At 39.0% G+C, this 22,933-nt stretch overlaps 1 protein-coding gene across 3 annotated transcripts in view; it reads left to right on the forward strand.

Moving 5' to 3' along the window:
• LOC136435551 (cAMP-dependent protein kinase type II regulatory subunit-like) overlaps window positions 1–22,933 on the forward strand; it is an 82,899-nt gene that overhangs the window by 16,642 nt on the left and 43,324 nt on the right. For 2 of the 3 annotated variants that reach the window (XM_066429158.1, XM_066429159.1), the window contains exons 2-3: window positions 717–783; window positions 10,937–11,041. In XM_066429158.1, coding sequence (XP_066285255.1) covers window positions 744–783; window positions 10,937–11,041 — 145 coding nt within the window. In that variant the 5' untranslated portion in view covers window positions 717–743. Of the gene's footprint in view, window positions 1–716; window positions 784–8,201; window positions 8,296–10,936; window positions 11,042–22,933 lie in introns of those variants that run through there. The other variant, XM_066429160.1, reaches the window with a different exon arrangement.

The following is a 22,933-nucleotide window of genomic DNA, read 5'->3' on the forward strand; positions in this document are numbered from 1 at the left end:
TTACATGTAGTGGAGGTTGATCCCCACTGTTACACTGCGTTTGAATGTCTTACTCTAAGCACAAGTCTCTGTTGCTTACTGCTGACCAGGATTGCTTTGATCCGGCATTTGATATTCTTCCTTTTTTGATATTTTTTCAGTGAGATATTATTACAAAAGGATAATAAGATGTAGGTCGAAAGCGTCAATGATGATGATAACAAAAGGGCTTTTGTTCTGAAAATGTTATCATGGGCATCTTATCACTATTAATGTGGTGTTGGCTCCAAATTTTACTATGTTTTTGTAGCTAGGGTTGTATGGTAATGATTTGACACAAAGTGTGCTGCCTTGGTGGTGTTTTGCTTATCTCCAAGCAGATGTTTGGATGGAAGATTGTAACGTTTCAAATGTCTACTGATCTGCAACATATACATGCACCCCTGGAAAGCCATTTGAAAGGCTACAGTCTACCACTCTAACATCTGCTTGGAGATTACAGTTTTTGCACTCTCTTTCCTCTAAGTGCCCTTTTCTTTCTTATGTTATGTCTTTTGCAGTCTTATCCAAAGTCTCCTTGTAAGATTACATCTTACTGACTTGTTTGAAGAGCTTCCTTGCAAACTAATGTTTAACAGCTAAAGGATGGTACTGTTCAAATATTTGCAGTGGGCTCCTCGAGCCCCATTGACGCTAAGATTGTAGGACTAACACGGAGCGTTGCATTGTTGTTACAGGGTGAATGAAGAAGGGAACAGGAAACCATGTCTCAGGGCGGAGAGGACCCGGGCCACAATACAGCAGGTAAGTACAAGCCACGGTCCACTAGTGCTGCATGGAAAAGTCAGGATACTAACATGCCAATGACTTGTAAAGTCACCACTGTAGCATCAACAGATTGTGATACATTGTTAAAGTATTAAGGCAGCTATATTGAGTCGTATACGGGTAAGAAAAAAACTTTTAGAAAATACTTAACGTTGTATTCTAAGAGTTAGGAATATTTTCAAAAATGGTGGATCAGTTTTCAGAGTTTGTGACCTTGAAGCTGATAAAAGTATGGGGGGAAAATATAGTATAGAGCATAGCAACTTATTGCGGTAAACCTCCCCCCCAAAAAAAGTTGGCCAACCCGTATAAGGTGTTTGTGACTTGAAGAAGAGGAGGAGAAGAGGCAAGGTGTCTTGAAGACAGGTGTGTTTTAGGTATGGTGGTACTTACTTACTTAGACTTAGATCCTCCCGTGCCAAGTGGCACATCGGGCAGCAAGCATCCTCCATTTTGTGCGGTTTTGGGCCATGTCTTCCGCTCCTTGCAAGGTAGTCCCCAGTTCGTCGAGGTCCTGCTGAAGCATGTGCCTCCATGTGAATTTGGGTCTTCCCCGTTTTCTTTTCCCTTTGTCGGGTTTCCATTTGAGCGCCGTTTTTGCGTGTCGCTCCTCAGGCATTCTAAACAAATGGCCTGTGTATTTTACTCGTCTTTCCTTGATGGTGGTACTTAACAAACATAGAAATCTTTCTATAAATCAGGTAAGGCATGGTCACATTCACTAAAGGATGTTGTACGATTTTGATGTTATAGAATTTTCAAGAAGGCTATTATTACCGAAAGTTCTGAATTCTTTGAAATGCACTTTTTGAAAAGAACTAAAAGTACTGTGGTAAAGCCGGCGTCACAATTCAAGCGAACGTCGGCCGAATTTGTAGATCGCCCGAAGCTCGCCGAATTTCAAAATCGCCCAAGCATCGACCGTATTTTCCAATTAAAATCTCGGGCGACATCCGTCGAACACTAATAACTAAAAAATCCCCCATGAGATGGTACCATCTCTTGGACATGGACGAATTCAGAATCGACTAACCTGGTTGGTTAAAAATAAAAATCGCACGAAGCCCGCGTAATCGACTGGACGTCGACCGTACTTCGACCGAAAATGCCCATTTGAAGCTCGCCAACACGTCGGCCGAGCTGAATTTCTCATTTGTGACGGGGCTTAAGGTGATATAACTGGTAAGAAAATAGTAGACCAACAGAAGACCATGTCCTGAGTTTTAAGAAGCCTTTTATTGAGCTTAAGGTACTTCAGGTACGTTAAGGTACTTCAGGTAGAAGAGGTGTGCATGTGCAACGTTTTTCGATTACACAGGTGCCCCATGAGGGGTTGGGCGTGGCCGCCAGACTTGTTCCAATCTAACTCCGTTCACCCTTCGACATTACAGTGTGCAATCCTCGCTTAGATATTGCTGGTATTCTATTCTTATCACAAGGCTTTACAGAACTGAGAAAACTGAGGAAATTGATAATATAATTGTGACAAATTTGGAAAACAGAATGACTGGACTTTGAAATATTTAGTGATAGGGGTTTGTTTATTGTAGTAGGTGTGTTTGTGTGTAATGCCACTATTTGAAATGTGGGTTCTGCAGATCTACTAGCCTCTACCAGGCTCCGCCCGATCGCTGCGAAAATAGTAGAAATCGGCCAAATAGAGTGAATAGTATGCCAGGGGTAGTCCGCTATACAGGGTACTAGTAGTCCGCTATATAGTATATAGTATAAGCTCAATAGGCGTCCATCGCCTATTGAGCTTCACTGTATAGCGGACTACTGTATAGCATCTACATGTATCTCAGATGTTTTTCAAGGAGTAAACAATTCTATATATATAGGAAAGAAGAAAAAATTGTGAAGAGTAGAAAAGCAACATTTGTGAGCCAATGCATGCATTTGACATCCTCCCATCAAAGACTCTTCTGTATAGAAATGGACCAATTTTCTTATAGAAATTGTGTACATGAGTGCTCGGTATAAAATGAAAGGAAATGTAGTGAAGCTGGTTGTCAATGTAAATTTTACGGCCAAGAAATCAGAAGAAGACACTAATAATATATTTAAGAGACCCAACTGTGCAGCAGTTACCGTCTCGTTCATGTATTCCTCATAGTGGGTATCCGCAAAGTCCGATCTATAAAAAAAACGGCCGCTGCATAAAAGTGTGTTTATTGAGATATTCCTTTTAGCTAGCCTAAAATGGTCTAAAATGTCAAAGTGGTGTAATCTTGTTCGTAACCGTACAAATTAGCAGGTAATTTTTGGCAGCAGTGCATTAAGCATTTTCTCCCTTCTGTGAAATGAAATCCCCGCGAACATTTCTGCATTTTACAGTACCTCACGAATGAGACCTTGTATTTCCTTGAGGTGAAACAGGGTAGTCTGTCCAAAACAACTTCCCCACTGTGATATTGTCTCACGCTGACCCAGTTATGATTTAGCAATTAATCTTTAGAAAGGATTATAGGAATATCACATTACATAATGTAATTGCTGCCTTTCTTGTCTCATATTCAATATTACTTAAGACTTGAACCGAAGATGGTAAAATATATACCGGTATAGCCTCTAGCATTTGGCTAATAATTATAATTGCAGGGCTCGAAATTCATTTTTTGAAACTGGTGCACTGGTGCACCCAATCAAACAAATAAGGTGCAAAGAAAAAATCACCACATGAAATAAAGTTGAATGTCAGCAAAACATAAGTTTGACGCTACTGCCTCTCTTAAGAACTTCAATCTGTAATTTTATCCAGATTTCAAATTTCAACAAAGCCATACATCAAATAAAGTACAACAAAAGGTTATATTGTTTTTTTCTGATACATGTACTTCAAGAATATTCTGTTTGCTAGTGTACAAGAGAACCGTTACCCTATAGAGTACAAAAATATCTAGGTGCACTGGTGCACCCACAGTCAAAATTAGGTGCACAGTTCCAATTTTGGGTGCACACAGGTGCACATGCACCCGCTATTTCGAGCCCCGTGTTTGGGACCTATGGGCCTCGTTCCTTCAGATGTCTGACCTGAATCCTTATTACGTCCTGCGTACGTGACTGGTTTATCTGTCGTCAGCCAAATGGAGAGATAATTGCTTTTGTCACAAGGAAAATAAAGCCGCCAATCAAGGCGAACATATCATCTATTGCAATCGGATTACACGCAACTGTGAGTGGGCACAAATTCAGACTACTGGGGCATACATCAATCTGGCTGGCTGTAACAATATGACCTTGTCATTCCTACTATATCAATCCTTTTATCTCTGGTATGACACTAATTCCATTGTCTGCCCCAACATGATTTTAATGAGATAGAAATAAAGTAGAATATCGGAGATTCCTTATTAGACAGGTTTGAGGTCATTTGTTTGGTCAATTTGTCATTGCTTCGAATTTAGGAGGGCCTATCAAATTTGAATTGTTAATGAAGATTAGTTAAGCTAATTAAGATGCATTATCATGCAAATTAAGTAGGTCAAGAAAGGTGACCTAATGCTGAACACATCATAGAATTATTGAGAATCCGAATCAAAAGCAGCTGGATCGTAACGATTGGAGGAAGAGGAATTGTTTTCAGGTGGGTCCAAAAAACTGCTCTTTTCCTATACAATGTACTTTATAAATCATTGAAGCCCCAGATTTCTATTCAGGACTAATCAAAGTTGTACATTTCTGACTTAAAGTCCAATTATTGAAGTTGCTTTATACTTATAGTCCATCTTGAACTGAATGTTAGGAAATTTTGTACTTCATACATGTATGTTACAAAGCAGACAATGCGACTTACATGATTGTAGTACATTCTGAACCCTGCTGGTTCTATGGCTCATTTTTGTACATTGTACGTCATGTAATCTGTAAGAAAATTTCAACAAATGCAAAAATCTTTTTTCTTATTTTTTCTTATTTTTCTTGTTTTCTTGTGTTGAGAAAGATTTTCTTAAACAAAAATTCAAGAAACCTTCTGCAAAAGTCTTTGTATGTCGATTCTTACACAAAGAATTTTATTCCTTTTTTTTTCTGAAGTTAAGAAAATATTTCTAGCATGATGTTCTCCGATTCTTACACAAAGAATTTTATTCCTTTTTTTTCTGAAGAAAATATTTCTAGCATGATGTTCTCCAACAAGAATCTTCGAAAAAAATAAGATTTTCTTTCTCAGTCTTACTACAAATGTATAAGATTTGTTTTTCGTTTGATCAAATGTGGTATTCTTACAGATTCTCAATTTTTTCTTGAAAATTTGATTCTACTAAGGATACTAAAACAATTTTTTATAGTGTGGAATGATTATAATGCTGGACAAAAACCCGTTGTATAAGCCAGCAATCCCCAGAAGAGTGACAACTCCTGTCGCAATTAAAAAGATGGCAGAATGATGGGCCGAAACCTCATCATGATATCATTAATTAGTAAGAGTTACTATTGTCAGGACTCGCCTGCTACCTGGTGCCATTTGTCATTGTGTATAACAAGGCATGTTGAACGGTAGAAAGGTCATAGTATTACGTAATCCTGACAGTCGCTCAGATGTTGTGGTAACCAACTGCCGTTGGATCCAGCAGGAGATCTAAGAAGGTGTCAGTTATTTTTTGAAAGGTTCGTAGATCTGGTTGTCTTTCTGTCATTTAGAACCAGCCTCTGTTTCAGACTCCCTACGGTTGTTTTCTTTTCCAAGTTACTGTTTTCTTATTACACCAAAAATAGTTACTCAGGCAACTGGATGAAATTTTGAAACAGTCAGCATCCGCTATCTTCCGTCAGTGACGGTGATGCCGTCTGAAACGTCTGACTGTTTCAAAATGTTATCCAGTGTTGCTTGAGTAACTATTTTTGGCATATCTTATTACCTTGATGTCTAATTATAACCTTTCTCAATGTGTGTTCTTATTAAAAAAATTTTCTATTAAAAAATGTACGTAGAAAATGGTAACTTGAAAAAGAAAACAGCCGGAAGGAGTCTGCAACGGAGGCTAATTTAGAACTATGTTACGCATTATTAGCTTCGGTTACACCCTCTTCCCACAGAGGCTATGACCAATTATGAGCGACCCAATTATGAGCAGATTGATAAACGAATTGCTAACAAACAAATTGTTTCACAGTTTTGTGTGTTTTGTTGTCTTATAAATCTAGTACAATATATTCATACTTTAACAATGTGCATATTATTCCAATTATAAACTCAAGGGGCACACAAGTCCAGTTTTGGTTGCTCAACAGCTGCTTATCAATTAGCCCTCGTTAGGTTAATTGAATCACTTTTGTTAATGTATTGTTTTTCATACTTTTTTTTAATAATTGTGGACCCTACTCTCTATGATAAGTGTGGTGGCCATGGGTTCTTTCAAGTGCTCAAGGTGTGGCTCTCCTCAAACACAGAACCTACTAGTACTGTAACAGCTTTATGTCTCATCTGAGAGGACATCCCTAACCAAAGCCAGGTACTCATTTCCACCGGAGTTGAGTGAGGAAATAGGTGTAATGTGCCTTTCCCAAGGGCACAACTTTGGAGCCTGTTTGGGATTCTTTTGTCTTTAGGCCATACCAATTTTATTTGTTGCTTCCCCGGGGGTTTTTTTTTCAGAAAAAAATTGGAGCGACAGAGCAAAAAAAAGATGGAATAAAATTTTTTTGGAAATAGTCTGGGGTGAAGATAAGGGCTTGCATAACATAAAGAATAAGAGGATTATTCAAATTTCAGCTTTGTATGGCTCATTTTATGCAATAAACCCCTTTCTTTGACCTAGTGCTATACATGTTATTTCAGTAACCTTCTGCTATGTAATAGTTTTAATAAATCATAACTTATGATAACATGTGACCACGCTTTTTAGGTATGTGCAGGCCTTTATAATCTATTTTGGTGGCTAAGGCTGAATATCATTGTCATTAACTGCTGTAGGTATAGTACTAGAGGTCATGATCTATGACGCTGTGTTTGAGAAATTGTCATTGAAATTTTGTACTGTATGGACTCAAATTGAAACATCATGATACCACAAATTGATTTTGTGCCATATTTATTATCTATAGAAGTATCACTTAGGCCTTTAAGCAAAGCAAACCATGAAATTATTGTATCCTTTTTGAGGGGTCTATGAAATATTTATACTGTATGTTTATCACTGTCGACAGTGATATATGAGTATAGCCGTACGTAATCTAGTGATGTATCGGAGGACGACATACATTTTATATAACGAGGTATTATATGGTAATCGGGCGCACAGTGACCTAGGTCACGGTCGGTAATGCGCGATCCGTGCTCCCCGCAGTGAGAGTGGATTTTCAGCTGAAATGTCAGTTTTTATACGGGCTGTCTTGTGTGGCATAAATGTCGTAATGATATTTCATACTATCATAGCCCTATTATTCATTTCAGGTTTTGAATGCCGGCTTTCCTGAAAACAATTGAGAACGCTTAAGCTCTCAGTCACAATTTTTCAGTGCTGCTTTAGGCCACACCAATTTATCTTCTTGGTTAACAGAATAAAAAAAAAATTAAAGAAAAATGCTAGATTGGAAAAACAACATGAAAACAGAATCTCACAGGAATGTTTTTACTTTTGTGCACACAACAGGGTCAGGTGCAAGTTTTCACCCCAGCCTTCTGTTTTCATATTTTTTTTGTTGTTGCTAAAATTAAAAATAAAAATCCTTTAAGCAATAAATTATTATTGCTGGCCTTAGGTAATGTTATAATCAATTGATTTATTATTTTACTTTAACTGCATCTGCAATTAACAAAATTACCCTTTTATACCTTGCCCTTTATTTTTTTTTCATAATTCATGTCATGTAATTCTAGATCTGCTTTAATGTTCTTTGTCGTAAATTGAATACTGTAATTCTTGTTCCTTTCACTGTAACTTTATGTTCACTGTTTTCACTGTCACCTCTGGACCGTGAACTTATCAACACAGCGAGAAACCTATCCATGATTCGTCCACACATCCTTTCTGTAAATCACTTGCTGCCACCGTGAAAATGTCCATTTTTCTTACACCGTGAAATTTTGCTACCGTGAACTCTAAGTGAATTACAGTATACAACATTTACGATGTATTTCTTATCATGCTGCGCACCTTCTGCGGCGGTATGGCTCGCACAATAATAATAGTAATCATGCTTTCAACCGCCCTTTTTCGCCGTGAAAGGTGTTACATCCGCGGCACGCTGACAAATAAAACGCAGCGACAGCGGGGGGTTATAGCAGGTGGCCTATCAGTCCCCTGCAGTTCCCGCAAGTCCTGCTGCCGTCAAACCCTCAGCACTTATCCTCATTAGTATTCAGGAGGGTGGTACGGGGGAGATTACAGGCGGCGAGAGTAAAAGGACGTTATTGCAGCCTGCTTTGGCTTCATGAATGTGTATGCACGGGCCTTCCCGACGGAAAGTATCCCTCCTCGCGCCGTCGTAACCGCCATCTACAGTCCGTCTTTACAATGAGCTGCTTTAATTGCTGCAAGTTCAGACGTAAGTGGTGGAGAAGAAGTGTACTGATATGTAGATAGGGTTGAATTTCCCATGATGTCCATTATGTGTGGTCCGGGTGCAGGGAGATCGGTTAATGTTCACTTACCTTGTGTGTGTACAGCTCATCATGCCAATACTGTTTGGTGCCCGTACCGTCTTCCTTTACATGTAATGTGATTGGAAATATGTGTGCTATCTGTTACAGCTAACTCGAACATATTGGTAATACTTAAGAGTCTCATGACCAGCAGTGGTTTGGAGGAGTGTGGAAGGGTTTGCGTTGTGGGCGGAGTGTCGACCTGTGAAATCTGATACGCTAACCTCAAGAGGGTTGGGATAGATATACATCGCAGCGGGGGTTTGCTGGGACAGGGTTCTAATCTTCTCCGATCCTATTGCATTAAGAACGGTTCTCAACCAGAAAAATTACCGCCCACGGTCCATGAGGTTAGGGAAGAACCTTATATATAAAGCTACAAGTGTTTTAATATAAGAAGGCAGCAAAAATATTGGTAAATTGAAAAATATCAGGAAGAAGTACAGTAAAACTGTAATTATTACTGTAAATTTTTTTAGGTCAACAGATTTTGTGCTGTTTTCTTTTCTTCTGTTTTTGTTTATATTAATCTCTAAGCAAATGCTTGAAGGCAACATCCTAATGTTTTCTACCTCCCACCTTTTCTTACAATCGGCATTCCTTCTGTTTTCTAACAAAACGGCAAGCTAGAAACGTTATGATTTTGCCTTCCAACATTTGCTCGGGGATCAGTATTACATTTCTTTTATGTCGATGTTCTTATTGAATTTTTTTCGTCATCCCAGTATGAGTTTTTGATTTCCATTTTCACAAAGCCCCCTTTATGATCCATATTATTGCTCTATCTGCTATCGTAAAAGCATTAGGCTTCGAGGTCAATCTGTTTTACCTTTTATGGTCCCTCCTTGTTCTTTCTCTGTAGTGTCATATAGACTCAATTTGCATAATGTTAAGTACTATAGAAGCTTTATACAATACATATATATAACCGTTATACATTGTATATATTATGCATATTGTGTATCATATTTACATTGGTATGATTGCTGACCATTGCTGTTCTATGCTATGCTATTCCAAATTAAGTTAGGAAGAATTTTTATTAAAAATTCATATCATAACATTTTAATAATATATTGGAAATGTCAACATGACAAAACAGTCATGCATTGCAACTTGACAAATAGGATAAGTCAAGAGCACAAATAGATTGAACTACAGTAACTGTTATATATATTAAGTACTGTTAATATTGCAAGTTTTGCAGCAGAGTTTTCACAGTGACCTGTCCACCACGAATTCATGAAACCACAGTCTTTCTTCCTTCTATGACTCTTGTACTGCAGAATTATTTCAAGTTCAACGGTAAATTCTAAACACAGTGAAAACCTACCTCTCCCGCCTATCACAAAATAAAAGCACCGCAAAGGTAGATGAACTTACAGTAGCGATGGGATCAACATTTAATTTACTTCCGTGTGAGCATGATACCTCTCCCAGGTTTTTTTTCTAGAAATATTAAACAAGAGGGAGAACACACAGGCGAGGGAGCGAATTCTACATGTATTCATGGAAGAATCGATTGCTGAGGGAAGGCAGTATGCTGGGGATTAAGCTAAAATCTTAATTCGACAAGGGGGCACTGGGCTAAAACAAGAGGGCGCAACGCCCCTCTTTCCCAATTTAGATGAACCCCCGTGACAGTATACCATCAGAGAATCAAAGGGGAATCAATTCACATTTAGTCCTTAAGGAAATTTGCACTCTGTTTGTTATTAAGGGCATCTATTTGATACATAGCCTTGGAATATATCAGAGCTCCCATCGTGTTTGACCTTTCAGGACACTGTTTTAGGAGAAAATTATCTCACACCTTGCTAAGTTTCCAAGAACATGGTGAACTTCATCGTATAATATATAGTATACGATAAACATGTTCTCGGAAAGTCAGCAAGGTGTGAGATAGGTTTCTCCTAAAACAGTGTCCCGAAAGGCCAAACACAATGGGAGCTCTGATAAAATTCGTATATCATGCTTAATGTCATACCTGGGGCAGGATAACATTTGATATGGATGTGACCGGCCTATATTTGACTGTATTGCCCGTGCTTCGAAGTCGTATTGCACACTCAGGCTTCCATCGAATGTTTCGAACGCGGAGTGCGCCGCTGTCGGACGTTTGATCACCAGATTCAGACCTCGGAGTTGATGTTGTGACAACTTTTTGTTTGAGGTCAAAATTTTCTGCCTTCTGGCTCATTAAAATTTTGGTGGGTATGACATAGATATTAAGATACAACATGTTGTATTCCACATCACCCTCGGTCCCAACCCTCCCGAAGGTCGGTTCAGCCTTCGGAAGATATGGAATGCACCATGTCCCATTCTTTATCTTAATGATATCAGAAACTGGGCGTCAGATCCAGGCACAACTCTAGTCGTGGGCGACAGTGGGAAGCGTGTTAGAATCGAGCACTTCAAGTTCAATCTATTTGTATGCGTTCTACTCGAGAGTTCCACTGATGGTAAAATACCATTGTGATGCACAACGCACCCCTGTTCTTTCTGAAAGCCTGATGTTGTAATACTTTTGTCTCTCCGCAGTAAATGGACGTTTTCGCAGCCGGGGCCAGAAGCGTGCCGGGGTGTACACTTCCTCAGAACAAGAGGACCAAATGGACCTAGCGTCCGACGACGACATCTGCGATGGTAAGAGATGACAAGTGTCTTCTTCTTAAAGATCTATTAACCTGCTTATTACTGCTGATTTCTGCCGTAAGCAACACCTGTTTGGTACGTAAAAGCATCCTTAGCAGTCAGATAGTTACACGTTTCCACTGTACTGTTCCCAGAAGTCTTTAGGGTACGGAAGGCAGGTAGCTTTTAAAAGAGGTGACTACGCTAAATTCTTTTCTACTGGTCATTTTTTCAGGAACATACAAATATTCAGTAGACTTTCTCACTTTTTCTAGCTGTCTGTGTATCACAAACCGGTTTGTCAAAATAAAACACTATAATTGATAGCAACAAAAGGTAACATTAGGGCAGTAATGTTTACCGTATGATGCGGCGTATCGTAAAATTAAGATTTTTCACATGTCCCTTGCTAGAGTACCAATGCAAATTGCTGAGGGCTAGACATGCCTAATTAATTCTATCTTAGCTAGGCACGCACCATGGATCTGTTCAAAGGAGTGGCTGTAATGACTTTTGTCAATTCACTTATCAATTTTCCTAGTCAGTACACATCACACTGATCAAACGTCAAGTTTTGCTTTGTTCTATCATCAATGGTGAAAAATATCAACATGAAAGCACCTTTCAGTTATGACACCAGATGAACATAACTTACTGTAGATGCAGAAATGTTCGCGGTGGTTTTATGTTCGCGGTGAACTCTTCAACGCGAACTTAAAACTACCACGAAACTTTTTGCCCACCTATGAGTGTATGACTGTAGCGCTACTGTTGATTCAAACGCAAACTTAAAACCAACGCAAACACTCAGTTTTCTCCCTACCGCCAAATAAAAACCACGCAAACTTAAAACCATTTGCAGTAGTCAGCAATTGAGAACAGTAAATTTACTACATGGTGTATGTTGTATTATTTTCTATACTTGTGTGTGTTTGTAGTACTGAGTAAGGGAAGTCTGTAATGAATAGTTAGTGGCGTCATGTGGCGTAATGGATAGAACATTCGACTGTCAAACAAGGGGACCCGAGTTCGAACCCGTGCTGCCCCCAGGCATGTCTGGACATGCGCCCCGACGTTGTGCCCTTGGGAAAGGCACTTTCCTCACTTCACTCAGGTGTAAATGAGTACCTAGCTCATCTAGGGTTAGGGACGTTCCTCGGATGGGACGTTAAATGGAGGTCCCCTGTTTGGGGAGAGCGCACCTAAAAGAACCCACCGCACCTTTCGAAAAAGAGTAGGGGCATGTCCCGGTGTGCGATGGTCCAAAACCTACAGTCCTTTGACCGCACATGGGTTCGCCCTTAGTAATAGCCTCCGGCTAGTCGGGCAACCCTGGCATCTACATGCTGAACCAATAAATAAATAAATAAAATGTTATGAATAGTTAACGGTAATTATCATTGTTGTTGCTGCTTAAGGTTGCCATGATATTCATTATTGATTGATATACTGTGTTACATTGTGTGATGTAGGATATGAAAGTGCGATTTCCAACATGGCTTCTGAACTGTAGGCATCGTGTGACGCAATCGGTAGGGTGTTTTGCCCCACAATCAAGAAGTCCCGGGTTCGAAACCACCGATATGCCCTGATGTTGTGCCCTTGGGAAAGGCACTTTACACGGCTTTCCTCACTTCACTCGGGTGTAAATGAGTTATTACCCAGCTTCGGTTAGGTCTCAGGCACGTTAAAGAACCCACCGCACGTATCGAAAAGAGTAGGCCCTTATGGTGTGAGTGTTCAAAGCCTACAGTCCTACTAGTATGACCGCACATGGATTCGCCCTTGATAATAGCCTCTGGCTAGTTGGGCAACCCTGGCATGATGATGTACATGACGAACCAATAAATAGATAAATACCTACAAATAAATAAATAAACTGTAGGCTGTCTATGTACAGCACTACTCTATCATTTTTCGACCGAAAATTGACATAAATAATTGAGAGGAAACATTAAACACCTGCTGCCACACTACATCTACAATTTACCAGTTTCCTTGGCTTTAGATTGCCCAGAATCCTTTTATCAAGAACGTTCAGTGATCAGTTGCTAGGCAACAGAATGTCAAAATTAGGTTACGGAAGCCTTGATAATGCAGATTATATGGATGACCTTATATGAGAGAAGTGAAGTGATGATGGGGTTAGTACAAAGTGGTATTACCATTTTGTATTTTTGTTCTTGGTCAAGATCATTTTAGAATGATCTACTAGTAAGATTTCTTAGTAGTAGGTGAATCAAACAGGCAAACACTACAGTGACTGCATCTTTCTCTTGGCGCTAAGGCCACACCAATTTTATTTGTTGATTCTTGGATTTTTTCCTGTGCACCTAATTTTTGACAGTGGGTGCACCAGTGCACCTACTAGTAGATATTTTTTTTAGATATTTTTGTAGGCTACTCTCATCTCCCAAATAAACGTACCGGTACGTTTATTTTTTTCAGCCTCAAAATCCACCCAGTACGTTCTTATTTTGGACAGTACGTTTATTATTTTTTTGAAAATCAGAGTTTTGCTAACCAGGGATCCCATTGAAATTGAAAGTTTGGGTTTTCCTGCCCACATTTCCCCGGCATTTTTGCTCATAATTCGCTATTTTTCGGCCAAGCGGCGTTGATTTCCCTGCCGCTATGACCCGCCCTTTGTGAAATCCCGGCGTAACTCGTAACGTATCGGTCGATCTCTATGACACTACAAAGTCAACGTTGTTATTGGGAGAAAATAAGACGCCACACTGACGTTTTGAAATGCAATTCTTTTTGTATAAACAACTTGGACAGTCTCTGTTTACATCGTAAACTAAAGCACGCTGATCAGAAAAAAATATACATGCCAGCGGCGCAGTGTTTCAAGTACGTTTAACGCATGTAAATTTCTCTACTCACGTGAGATACAGTCCTTCCCAAAATGAAAATATAAAAACAACACCACAAAAAAACAGGGGTGTCCCTGTGGTGTAGTGGTCTGCGCCTTTGCTACTGGTTCAAATTACTTGGACCAGAAGGACTGGGGTTCAAGCCCCACGTAGGGCACCTCTGGACAAGAGGCGCATTGAGTCATACCAAAGACTTTATAAAAATGGTACATACTTATGAAACAGTATGGAAGTTAAACACACTCCACTGCCAGTGGACTAGCCCCCTGCTGCAGTGATTGCACCACAGTGTGGCCCCAGGGCTATGAAACGGAGATGGGCACCGCCCTATACATCAATTATGGTGTGGGAGGATTTTAACTTTTTAACTAACCACAAAAAAACAGTGTCTTAGCATCAAAAAACTGTGTAATTACTTTCAATATATATAAAAACATTTCAATCCTACCACAAACATGGAAATTTAGCGCTTGGAGAATCGCCACAGTATTAGTAAAGTCAGTAACACATTGGACGCCAGTGACTCTGGCCGTGGGAACGCTTTGTCATGGAAGAGCTCACTTCGAAGAAGGGGAAACAACTCTTTTTTATGTACAAATAAAACTCCTTTCCCTTGGTCAGAAATGTGTTTTGCATTTTTACAAAGAGAATTTTAATATCAAAGTCTATATATAAAATTGAATTGCAATCTAGTCCCCGTTATTATCACTTAAAAATGCTTTAGAAAAGATCACCCCTCTACAGAAAGAATACCAGAGCTTTCTAGGAATATGGGTGAAACTTTCTGTTAGCCCCGCCCCTTCCTGTCTGCCGCGCTGCTGTGTCTAGCTCAACTTTTCATGTGTAACATGAGAACCTTGCGCTTTGTGGCAACATTGGAAAAGGCCTGAGGTTTCTCACAAATTTGTTGACAATTTAGTTTCTCAAAATTAATGTTTTTTTGCTACATACAAGGTTGATTTGTGGATTTTAAATCATTTGGATTGCAACAACAAAAACCAGAACATTATATAATATTGTCCTTGATATAATATGAAAATGTCTTTGACACAACACAATAATTTGTGGCATGTGATGTTTACAAATCGTAAAGTTTACAAATCTATATTTCTATATGCAATGCATATAAGATAAAGGCAAGTAGGGAAAGATAAAATGTTACATCATATACATGTCATAGTTCTTCATTTTCTCTATGGCTTTTACAAATTAGTAATAACTTACCTGTGATGACCATATATTCAGGATATTGAAATCTTCTGTTCGTGTTCTAAATGTTGATACATTTGTTTAAAAACAAAGAGTAGACTTTGAAAGTGCTGCCCATCCAAGTGAACTGTGCAGTTTGGCGACTACTTGTCGTGTTTTGATTTTATGTCAGTATATACAACAATTTTCCTTGATCACTTGCTTCAAGTTCCAAGTAGAAAATGCATGTATCATGTATATTTTCACTTGTTGAATTTGAAAGCACCATTGGCCCCCGGTTAGGGTTCATAGTGGAGATCCTATGCCCAATTTTTCAACATCACTACTATATTTTTTTTTAAGTGGCAAGCAAGAAGATGAACAAGATGTGTGCAGTTATTCTGTTCAATATTTATACACTTTACTGGTATGGTCCTCAGACAGGCATAAATGAATAAAGAGAGCCTACAGCTACTACCTTATTATCTTCTTTCCCTCGGACACAGTTTATCTGTAAATTTGGTAAATTTCCGGGGGGTATGTTTATTCCGGGGGGTACGTTTATTAGATTTTGAAAATTTGTCCGGGGGGTATGTTTATTCCGGGGGGTATGTTTATTTGGGAGATGAGAGTATAGGCATAGTATAGGGTAAAGGCACCAATGTACACAAAGTATACAGAATATTCTCGAAATGTAAGTATCAGAAATAGCAATATACTAGTAACCCTTTGTTGTACTTAACTTGATGTATTATTTGTTTGAAATTTTAAGATAAGCTATAGAATTACAGATTGAAGTTCTTAAGAGCATTAAACTTTGTAATTATGTTTTGCTGACATTCAACTTTATTCTATGTGGTGCACCCAAAATTCTGTCTAAGTTCCTAATTTTTTGGGTTGGGTGCACCAGCTAGTGCGCCTATTTCCAGAAATGAATTTCGAGCCCTGGCACTCGGTGCACCCACTCACGCATGCAAATTGTTGAAAGAAGCGTTTGAATATCATCCTGTTCTCCTACAAACCAAGATAAAAACGTCACAGTCTAGAGCAGTCTTAGCCCTGATTCTCGGAACTGGCTTTGTGTTCACATTTTACATAATGTTCTCCATTCATCAGGATATGTACAAGCTTGTACCAGTGAAGATTTTTATAGCGCATTGTGTGCAGCACATACTAGTTTTTGTGTCATACCTGGGCCGCGAAAACGTTCGATACGGGTGTTCCAGACCGTGTGATAATTTTCCGTATCACACGGGGTTCTAGACTTATATCACACCGGCTTCCATAGAACATTTTTAATGTATTTCGAGTGTGCCGATTGCGCCGCTGTCGAAAATTCAAATACTGGAATCGGGGGTTGGAATCAATGTTGTTACAGTTTTTTGTTCGAGGAGACAAAACTCTCTCAACTTCTGGCTCATTCCGCATTGAAATGTGTGTTTTCTCTGGTGGGTATGAAATAAATAAAATGCAACACGGTGTATTCCGCATCACCCTCGGTTCCAGCCCTCCCGCGGGTCGGATCGCCCTCTGGCCTACGGGCGATCCTACCCGCGGTTGGGCTGGCACCGATAGGAATACCCTGTGTTGTATTCTGTATGTAGGAGGGTTGGGCAATTGTAACCCAAACAAATGTGTTTGATTTAAAGTCTAGATCAAGTACCTAATGTTCAACAGTTGGAATTGTAACCCCTGAGGTAGAATTCCATGGAATGCTATTATAGTGACTTCAGCTATCTTTCCGTGCATCTGCCATTATAAACTTTTGCCGGAGGCAGGAGTTAGGAAGATAACATATTCTGGTCATGACTTTCCCTTCAAATGATATAAAGTCGGTGTAGTGTTTCACCAAAAATGTGAATCTTTATGAAATATTATACAGCAAATACAAATGATATCATTCTATGTTGATTATTTAATGGAAAAATGTATTTTGCAGTTTTGGGGTACAAATTTTGCTTTAGTGCTTTTTACATGACATGGTTTTCTCATATGTCATAAATACAGCCTTTGCCTTGCCAATTGAACAAGAAAATGACAGTACTGTAAAAGCATTTAAGTTCGCATGGTTTTTATTTCGCGCTAAGGCGAAAATGGAGTGTTTGCGGCAGCGCTATAGTAACATATACTGCTACAGTATTGGACAAAAATACAAAAATATTTGCTTTGTTTTTAAGTCGAAACGGTCGCCGGGAAAACCGTGCACATAAAATCACCGCGAATATTTCTGCATTTACAGTATTCTGTACGATGGGAGACTCATTCAACCATCCATCCAGAAACTGTAATGGAAATTTCATGCACTGTGATATTGAGAGTCAGATTTTCAAGGTGAATTAATCTCATTCTGGATGACCGATCTCTTGGAAAGGAATAGATTCGATAGTGTGTGCAAACCTCTCTGCCAAATAGGCTTGGTATAATTTTGTTTCAGTGCATATTGTGAACATTCTGTAACACATTCTGCTGATCAGTAAAAAGTAACAGAGATATGATCAAGAGGAATTTAGGCTATTTCTAGAGATCTACTCACATAATTAGCCATGGTGCTTAACTCATTGATGTACGATCATATTAAACGGAATATCATTGTAAAGGAAAATAAACAAACCTTTCAAAGATATATAACACAATGCAATATTGGTGCTGTATCTATGGAGATACGATCAACCGAAATTAAGTTTCTAACATTTTGTCCATATTATAATGGTACCAAGGACATTATGGTAGCATCAAAGCACATGTATTGAGCATATATCTGGCACACTTTCAGCATTCGGATGATCACTCAACATAAAATTGACGCACGTACATATCTTGAGTAAAGAGGGAAAACTCAGTTCACATCAGAATTGGATTATTACCCCTGATACATGGACTAAATGTCTAGAGAAAAACAGTACAGGTTTCATCTATTCCCAAGTGTTTAATTTACCAGCGCTTTTGTTGTTAATAAGGTGGTCCTGACGGAAGGTTGCAAGGTTGACGAAGATGAAACTGCTCATCAAGGCTTTAATGATGACCGCAACATCAAAAAGTTTGATGACATGGAATAAAATCTGTTTTCTTCTCTTTTGCGCACCTTTTGTTTTACTATTCATATCTTTGTTTCGTTTCAAGGCATCCTCATTTGAGGTGAAGCATGATGCTTTTTCAAGCTAGTTTTAGTGGAATGTGGCCTCGCCATGGCTCGCGTTTTTGGCCAAGCACACCGGTTGGGTTATTTTATGTGCAGAGGTTTGACGCTTGAGGCTATTGCCTCAAGCTCCCTCATACACGGGGCCGCTGGCTTTACGTCACCATCCGAAATGACAAATGCAATCCCTTACAACATGTCCGAGCTGGAATCGACCCCTAGGATCGAACTCGGGCCCTAGGATCCACGGAATTTAATCCAGATGGTGAAGCAGCGGGATTGTGTTACCGCTTGCACCACGTGGACATGTTCTAAAATTCATATCTAAAAGGTAGAAACCAGCCCCAAGGAAAATATTCTGTAGATGTTGCATTCACAAAATTCATAGATTGAGGAATAGTCATTATAACTGTAGAAAATGATAAAAGCAACATTTCAAGGAAAGCACAACAGTTTTGCTTTGTTGCACACGAATAGTTTCATCAGGTTAGTAGGTCATAAAATATTGGTGTTCCCTTGAGCTGTGCACATAAATGTTTTTATTTATTTTGTTTTAATAATAATATGATAATAATGGTTTATTGGTCAGAAATTACCCAGTGCTGAATTGCTGCAGGGTTTACATTATCACATAATACAAAATAGATACATGTATTTGCTCCACACTTGCACTTTGTGGAACTGTTGCAACGGTCTGGGCTGCTGTCATTCGGTGCCAGCAGGTGACCTCAATATGAGCTTCCCCAACTGAAGTCAGGTACCCATTCACACCTGGGTGGAGTGAGGAAAGTCGTGTAAAGTGCCTTTTCCAAGGGCACAACATCGGGGTTTCAAACCCGGGACCTCTCGGTTCTGGATGAAATACTCTAACGATTGCGCCACACGATGCCACACATGGGTGCACAGCATGGAATAAAGCAAAACCTAATTATAAACCTTACTCCAAAAGTAGTTACTCAAGCAACTGGATGAAACTGTCATAATTTGAGTGACTATTTTTGGCGTATCTTATTACCTGCATGTCTAACCTTCATCAACGTATAAACCTTACTGTCTATCTTCATACAAGTAGATTGAATCTGAAATTCTATTGGTGAAATTTTCAACAAGTAATACAACAAAGGTTTTATCATTTCTTCTGATACTAAAATGTCAAGAACATACTGTATACGATTATAGTACAATAGTATCTATATGTACGTAGCCCTATGCAAATATCTAGGTGCATCAGTGCACGGACAGCCAAAGATTAGGTGTACAGCTCCAATTTTAGGTGCACAAAAGTGCACATGCACCCAGAATTTTGAGCCCTGGCAACCATGTAATTTAGCCTACCAATGTTTTGGTAGTCAGTTTTATATATACCTTCCTCTGGGCTATAATAAAGGAGCTACTTCTCCTCATTATTTACAACTTAAGATAATTGTGGTGTGAAGTACACGTATAGGAATAGCCGCAGGCCAGGATAGGTAGCCTGCAACAATTTTGTGCCGTTTTCCTGTAACTACTGTGTTATCAGTACCAGGGACAGCACCTAAAGAGTAGGAGATAGCAGCAGGCAAGAGAAATGTCATTGCATGGACCCCGTCTCTGCAACATATATTACAGCTAGCAAAAGGATACTCTGTTATCCTTAGCAAGAATTATCATGTTTTTGTATGGACAGCATAGCTACTTATAGCTAGTACATGACAAAAATGTAAATGCAGCACTATAGATGTTGATTGTAGATCTCAAACTGATACTTCAGCCAGACCATGATTTTCAGTGTACGGTAATTCTTGTTTCTTTCACTGTAACTTTGTGTTCACAGTTTTCAGGGACACCTCTATACTTATCATCACTGGGGGAAAAACTGTTGTTGTTATTTATGATTCATTCACACATCCCTCCTGTAAATCACTTGCCGCCACTGTGAAGTTAAAGTTCAGTCAAAAAGTCCATTTTATTTACACCCTGAAATTTTGCTCCCGGGAAGATAAAGTGAATTACAGTATTTGTCTTACATTAAAGGTGTGGCTATGAAATGCACTGCTGAGTTTCATTTCCTATTTTACGTATATGTATGTTTTTCACCTTACATGACAGATTTTTGAGTCACTTATTATGATTGTTCCTATTGTTTACACATAGCAATAGACAGGTAGACTTCACACTCGTCTCAGTGAACATTATCATAGCACAGGTTTGTCCCAAACAGTTTCAAGCAATAGCCTTCAGACAATTTGTATGATCTTAGACTCCTATATATCTTCAACATGCCCAGATCACATATTGGTACTGTGTTTGGCTGGATGAACATATTTTCTCGTGAAAAACATGTCCATATTAGTAAGTAAGTGATGTCCATATTGAATCAACAAGGCAGTCTACCCCATTGTTCTTCTTCAGGTATCTTTTTGCGTTTCGGCGCATGCGCGCCGGAACGCATTGTCCTGGCTTTTACCTTGCAGGCAGGAACCAGGGAAGCTTGGTTCAACACTGTGTCGCACACAATAAGACCTTATATGGCAATACGTTCTCAAATCCTTGTATAGCTGTTGCCTTATATGGCAAGAGAGCACGAAAAGGCAGGCAGGCTAGATTTGCATGTGACACAGGAGGGCGACCGCATGTAACTGCTACAACTGTTCGGAAATATCATTGCATTGTGGTTTCGGACTTTGATATCCTGAAAAATGACCATATTACATCTATTCCACAAGATTGCAGAAGAAAAAAAATGATTTCGTCAAGAAAACGACCAAAAATCGGCATAAATGATACCATATGATATAGTGAGGTTATAGCATTACGTCCAGAGTGACTAGTTACGTACCGCAGCTTGGCCGATCTGGCAACGCGAAGCACTTCGGACCCAGAAGATCCGGGTTCGTGTCCGTGCATGGATTTTTTTTTTCTTTTTAGATATTGAATATCAAAAATATATATTGATATTATATTAATCTATCAATATCATATTTATGAATATCATTTTTTTTCATTAATAAATAAAGAAATATTTTATATTTGTTATTTTTAAATATTCATTTAATATATACAAGGCCTTTGTCTTATGAACAGGACTTCATAGATTCCAAACCCGGCATTCGAATTTTTCTGTTCATTGTAATGGAAAATACCGTGCAGCGGCTCCTATGCGCGGTAAGATGATTCTTGCAAAACACTCGCCACTAAACTTCTATCCCCGATGTAAACAGAGGCTCTTGATGTTGTTTGCAAAACAGCAATTCTTTGTTACAGTAGCAAATGCTCCATTGTTCAGTATCGACTTCATTCAGACAACACGGACGTGGAAAGTGGCGCCCCTCGGCACAAAACTATGGGAATTTTCATGAATTTTAGCAAAATTACCCAGGAAAATAAGGAAGAAATGTTGTAAATGCGGAAACCAGAATAATACGGATGAGGTAGCTGTTGATTTGTTTGACATTTGGTAGTCATTTTAGATAGAACCTTAGCTGTTATGAACTTCTATTTCACTTAATTACCATAGTGCTGATGATTCAATGGTGCTTTTTCAAATTTTATGTTTTATTGCGTGCCATGTACATAATTACATTGATAGCTTTTATAATGAGCCTATTATACATTTTACAAATAAGTACAAGTTGTAGGCCAAGACCAGATTTTTCAAAAGCACTTAAGTTAAGTGACGTAACTTCAAAATTGCTTTCCCCAATCTGCCTTTCTCTATTAAAACAGTACTCATTTCCCAAAATGACAATTTTTCTTATAGACTGAACAGCCCTTGAGTGACTTCCTCTGGCAGATTTTACTTCAAGTAAAGGGAAAAGACAATTCACACTCATAAACGTAGCCGAAACGCCAGCTTTTTTTAAAAGCTCTTGTTTCCCTGTATTTTTTAAAAGTCTAGAAGTAATCTGTTTTATTTAAGATAATTGAAAACGATCAAACAGTATAAATACACGTATATGATATCTAATTAATAAAGATGACAAGTGCAGGCCATTACCTTATATTAATCTCATTACTCAGTGGTTACCATACATAACGACTTGTGTATGAAGTAATTAAGCTCCATGAACACTAATCTGCCAGGTACATAAATCCGCCACTTTGAAAAACAGTGGATTTCAGAGATCTCTAGTGCAGGCCTCTAGGAATTATGTTAATGAATGGACAAATGAACTTGTGTAGAGGCCTTGCAGCTGCTTGGTTCTGAAGACTTCTGCTCTACATCAAAGACGACGCCTGCAGCATTGATGCATCACCTAGGGGGCGCCGTTATCACTTCCTGCACACATGAAAGGTTCTGGTAATGGCAGTTGCAGGACATCAATTGTAGGATATTAGGGCTACGTGCAAGCGAGGAGGTTTTATCAAAGGCGGGACCAGCTTTTTAGTGAATGCCCACAAACGCTTGCTCCAGCGAAGTACGCGCTGCACGAATCTAATTTTTTGGCTCGGAATATGTTCAGGTTGTGCTCCCATTAGTTATGTTTAGCCATACCTAGTATGGCTCAACATATTGTTTTTGTTCATGTTCTTCTCCTGCCATATCTTCAAATGGAATCTACTCCGTCATTTTTGGGCCAAACGGCCTGAAATTTGGCATGTAGGTAAAGATGGCAAATACCCTCATGTGATTTTTAAATTTTGTTGAAACAGGCCTTAAAATCATTTTTATGGAGGTTTTTTGGGGCATTTCTAGACAATTTTTATATTTTGGGCTCCTGT

Source organism: Branchiostoma lanceolatum, chromosome 5 (assembly GCF_035083965.1).
Source record: "Branchiostoma lanceolatum isolate klBraLanc5 chromosome 5, klBraLanc5.hap2, whole genome shotgun sequence".
Classification (NCBI taxonomy): Eukaryota; Metazoa; Chordata; class Leptocardii; order Amphioxiformes; family Branchiostomatidae; genus Branchiostoma; species Branchiostoma lanceolatum.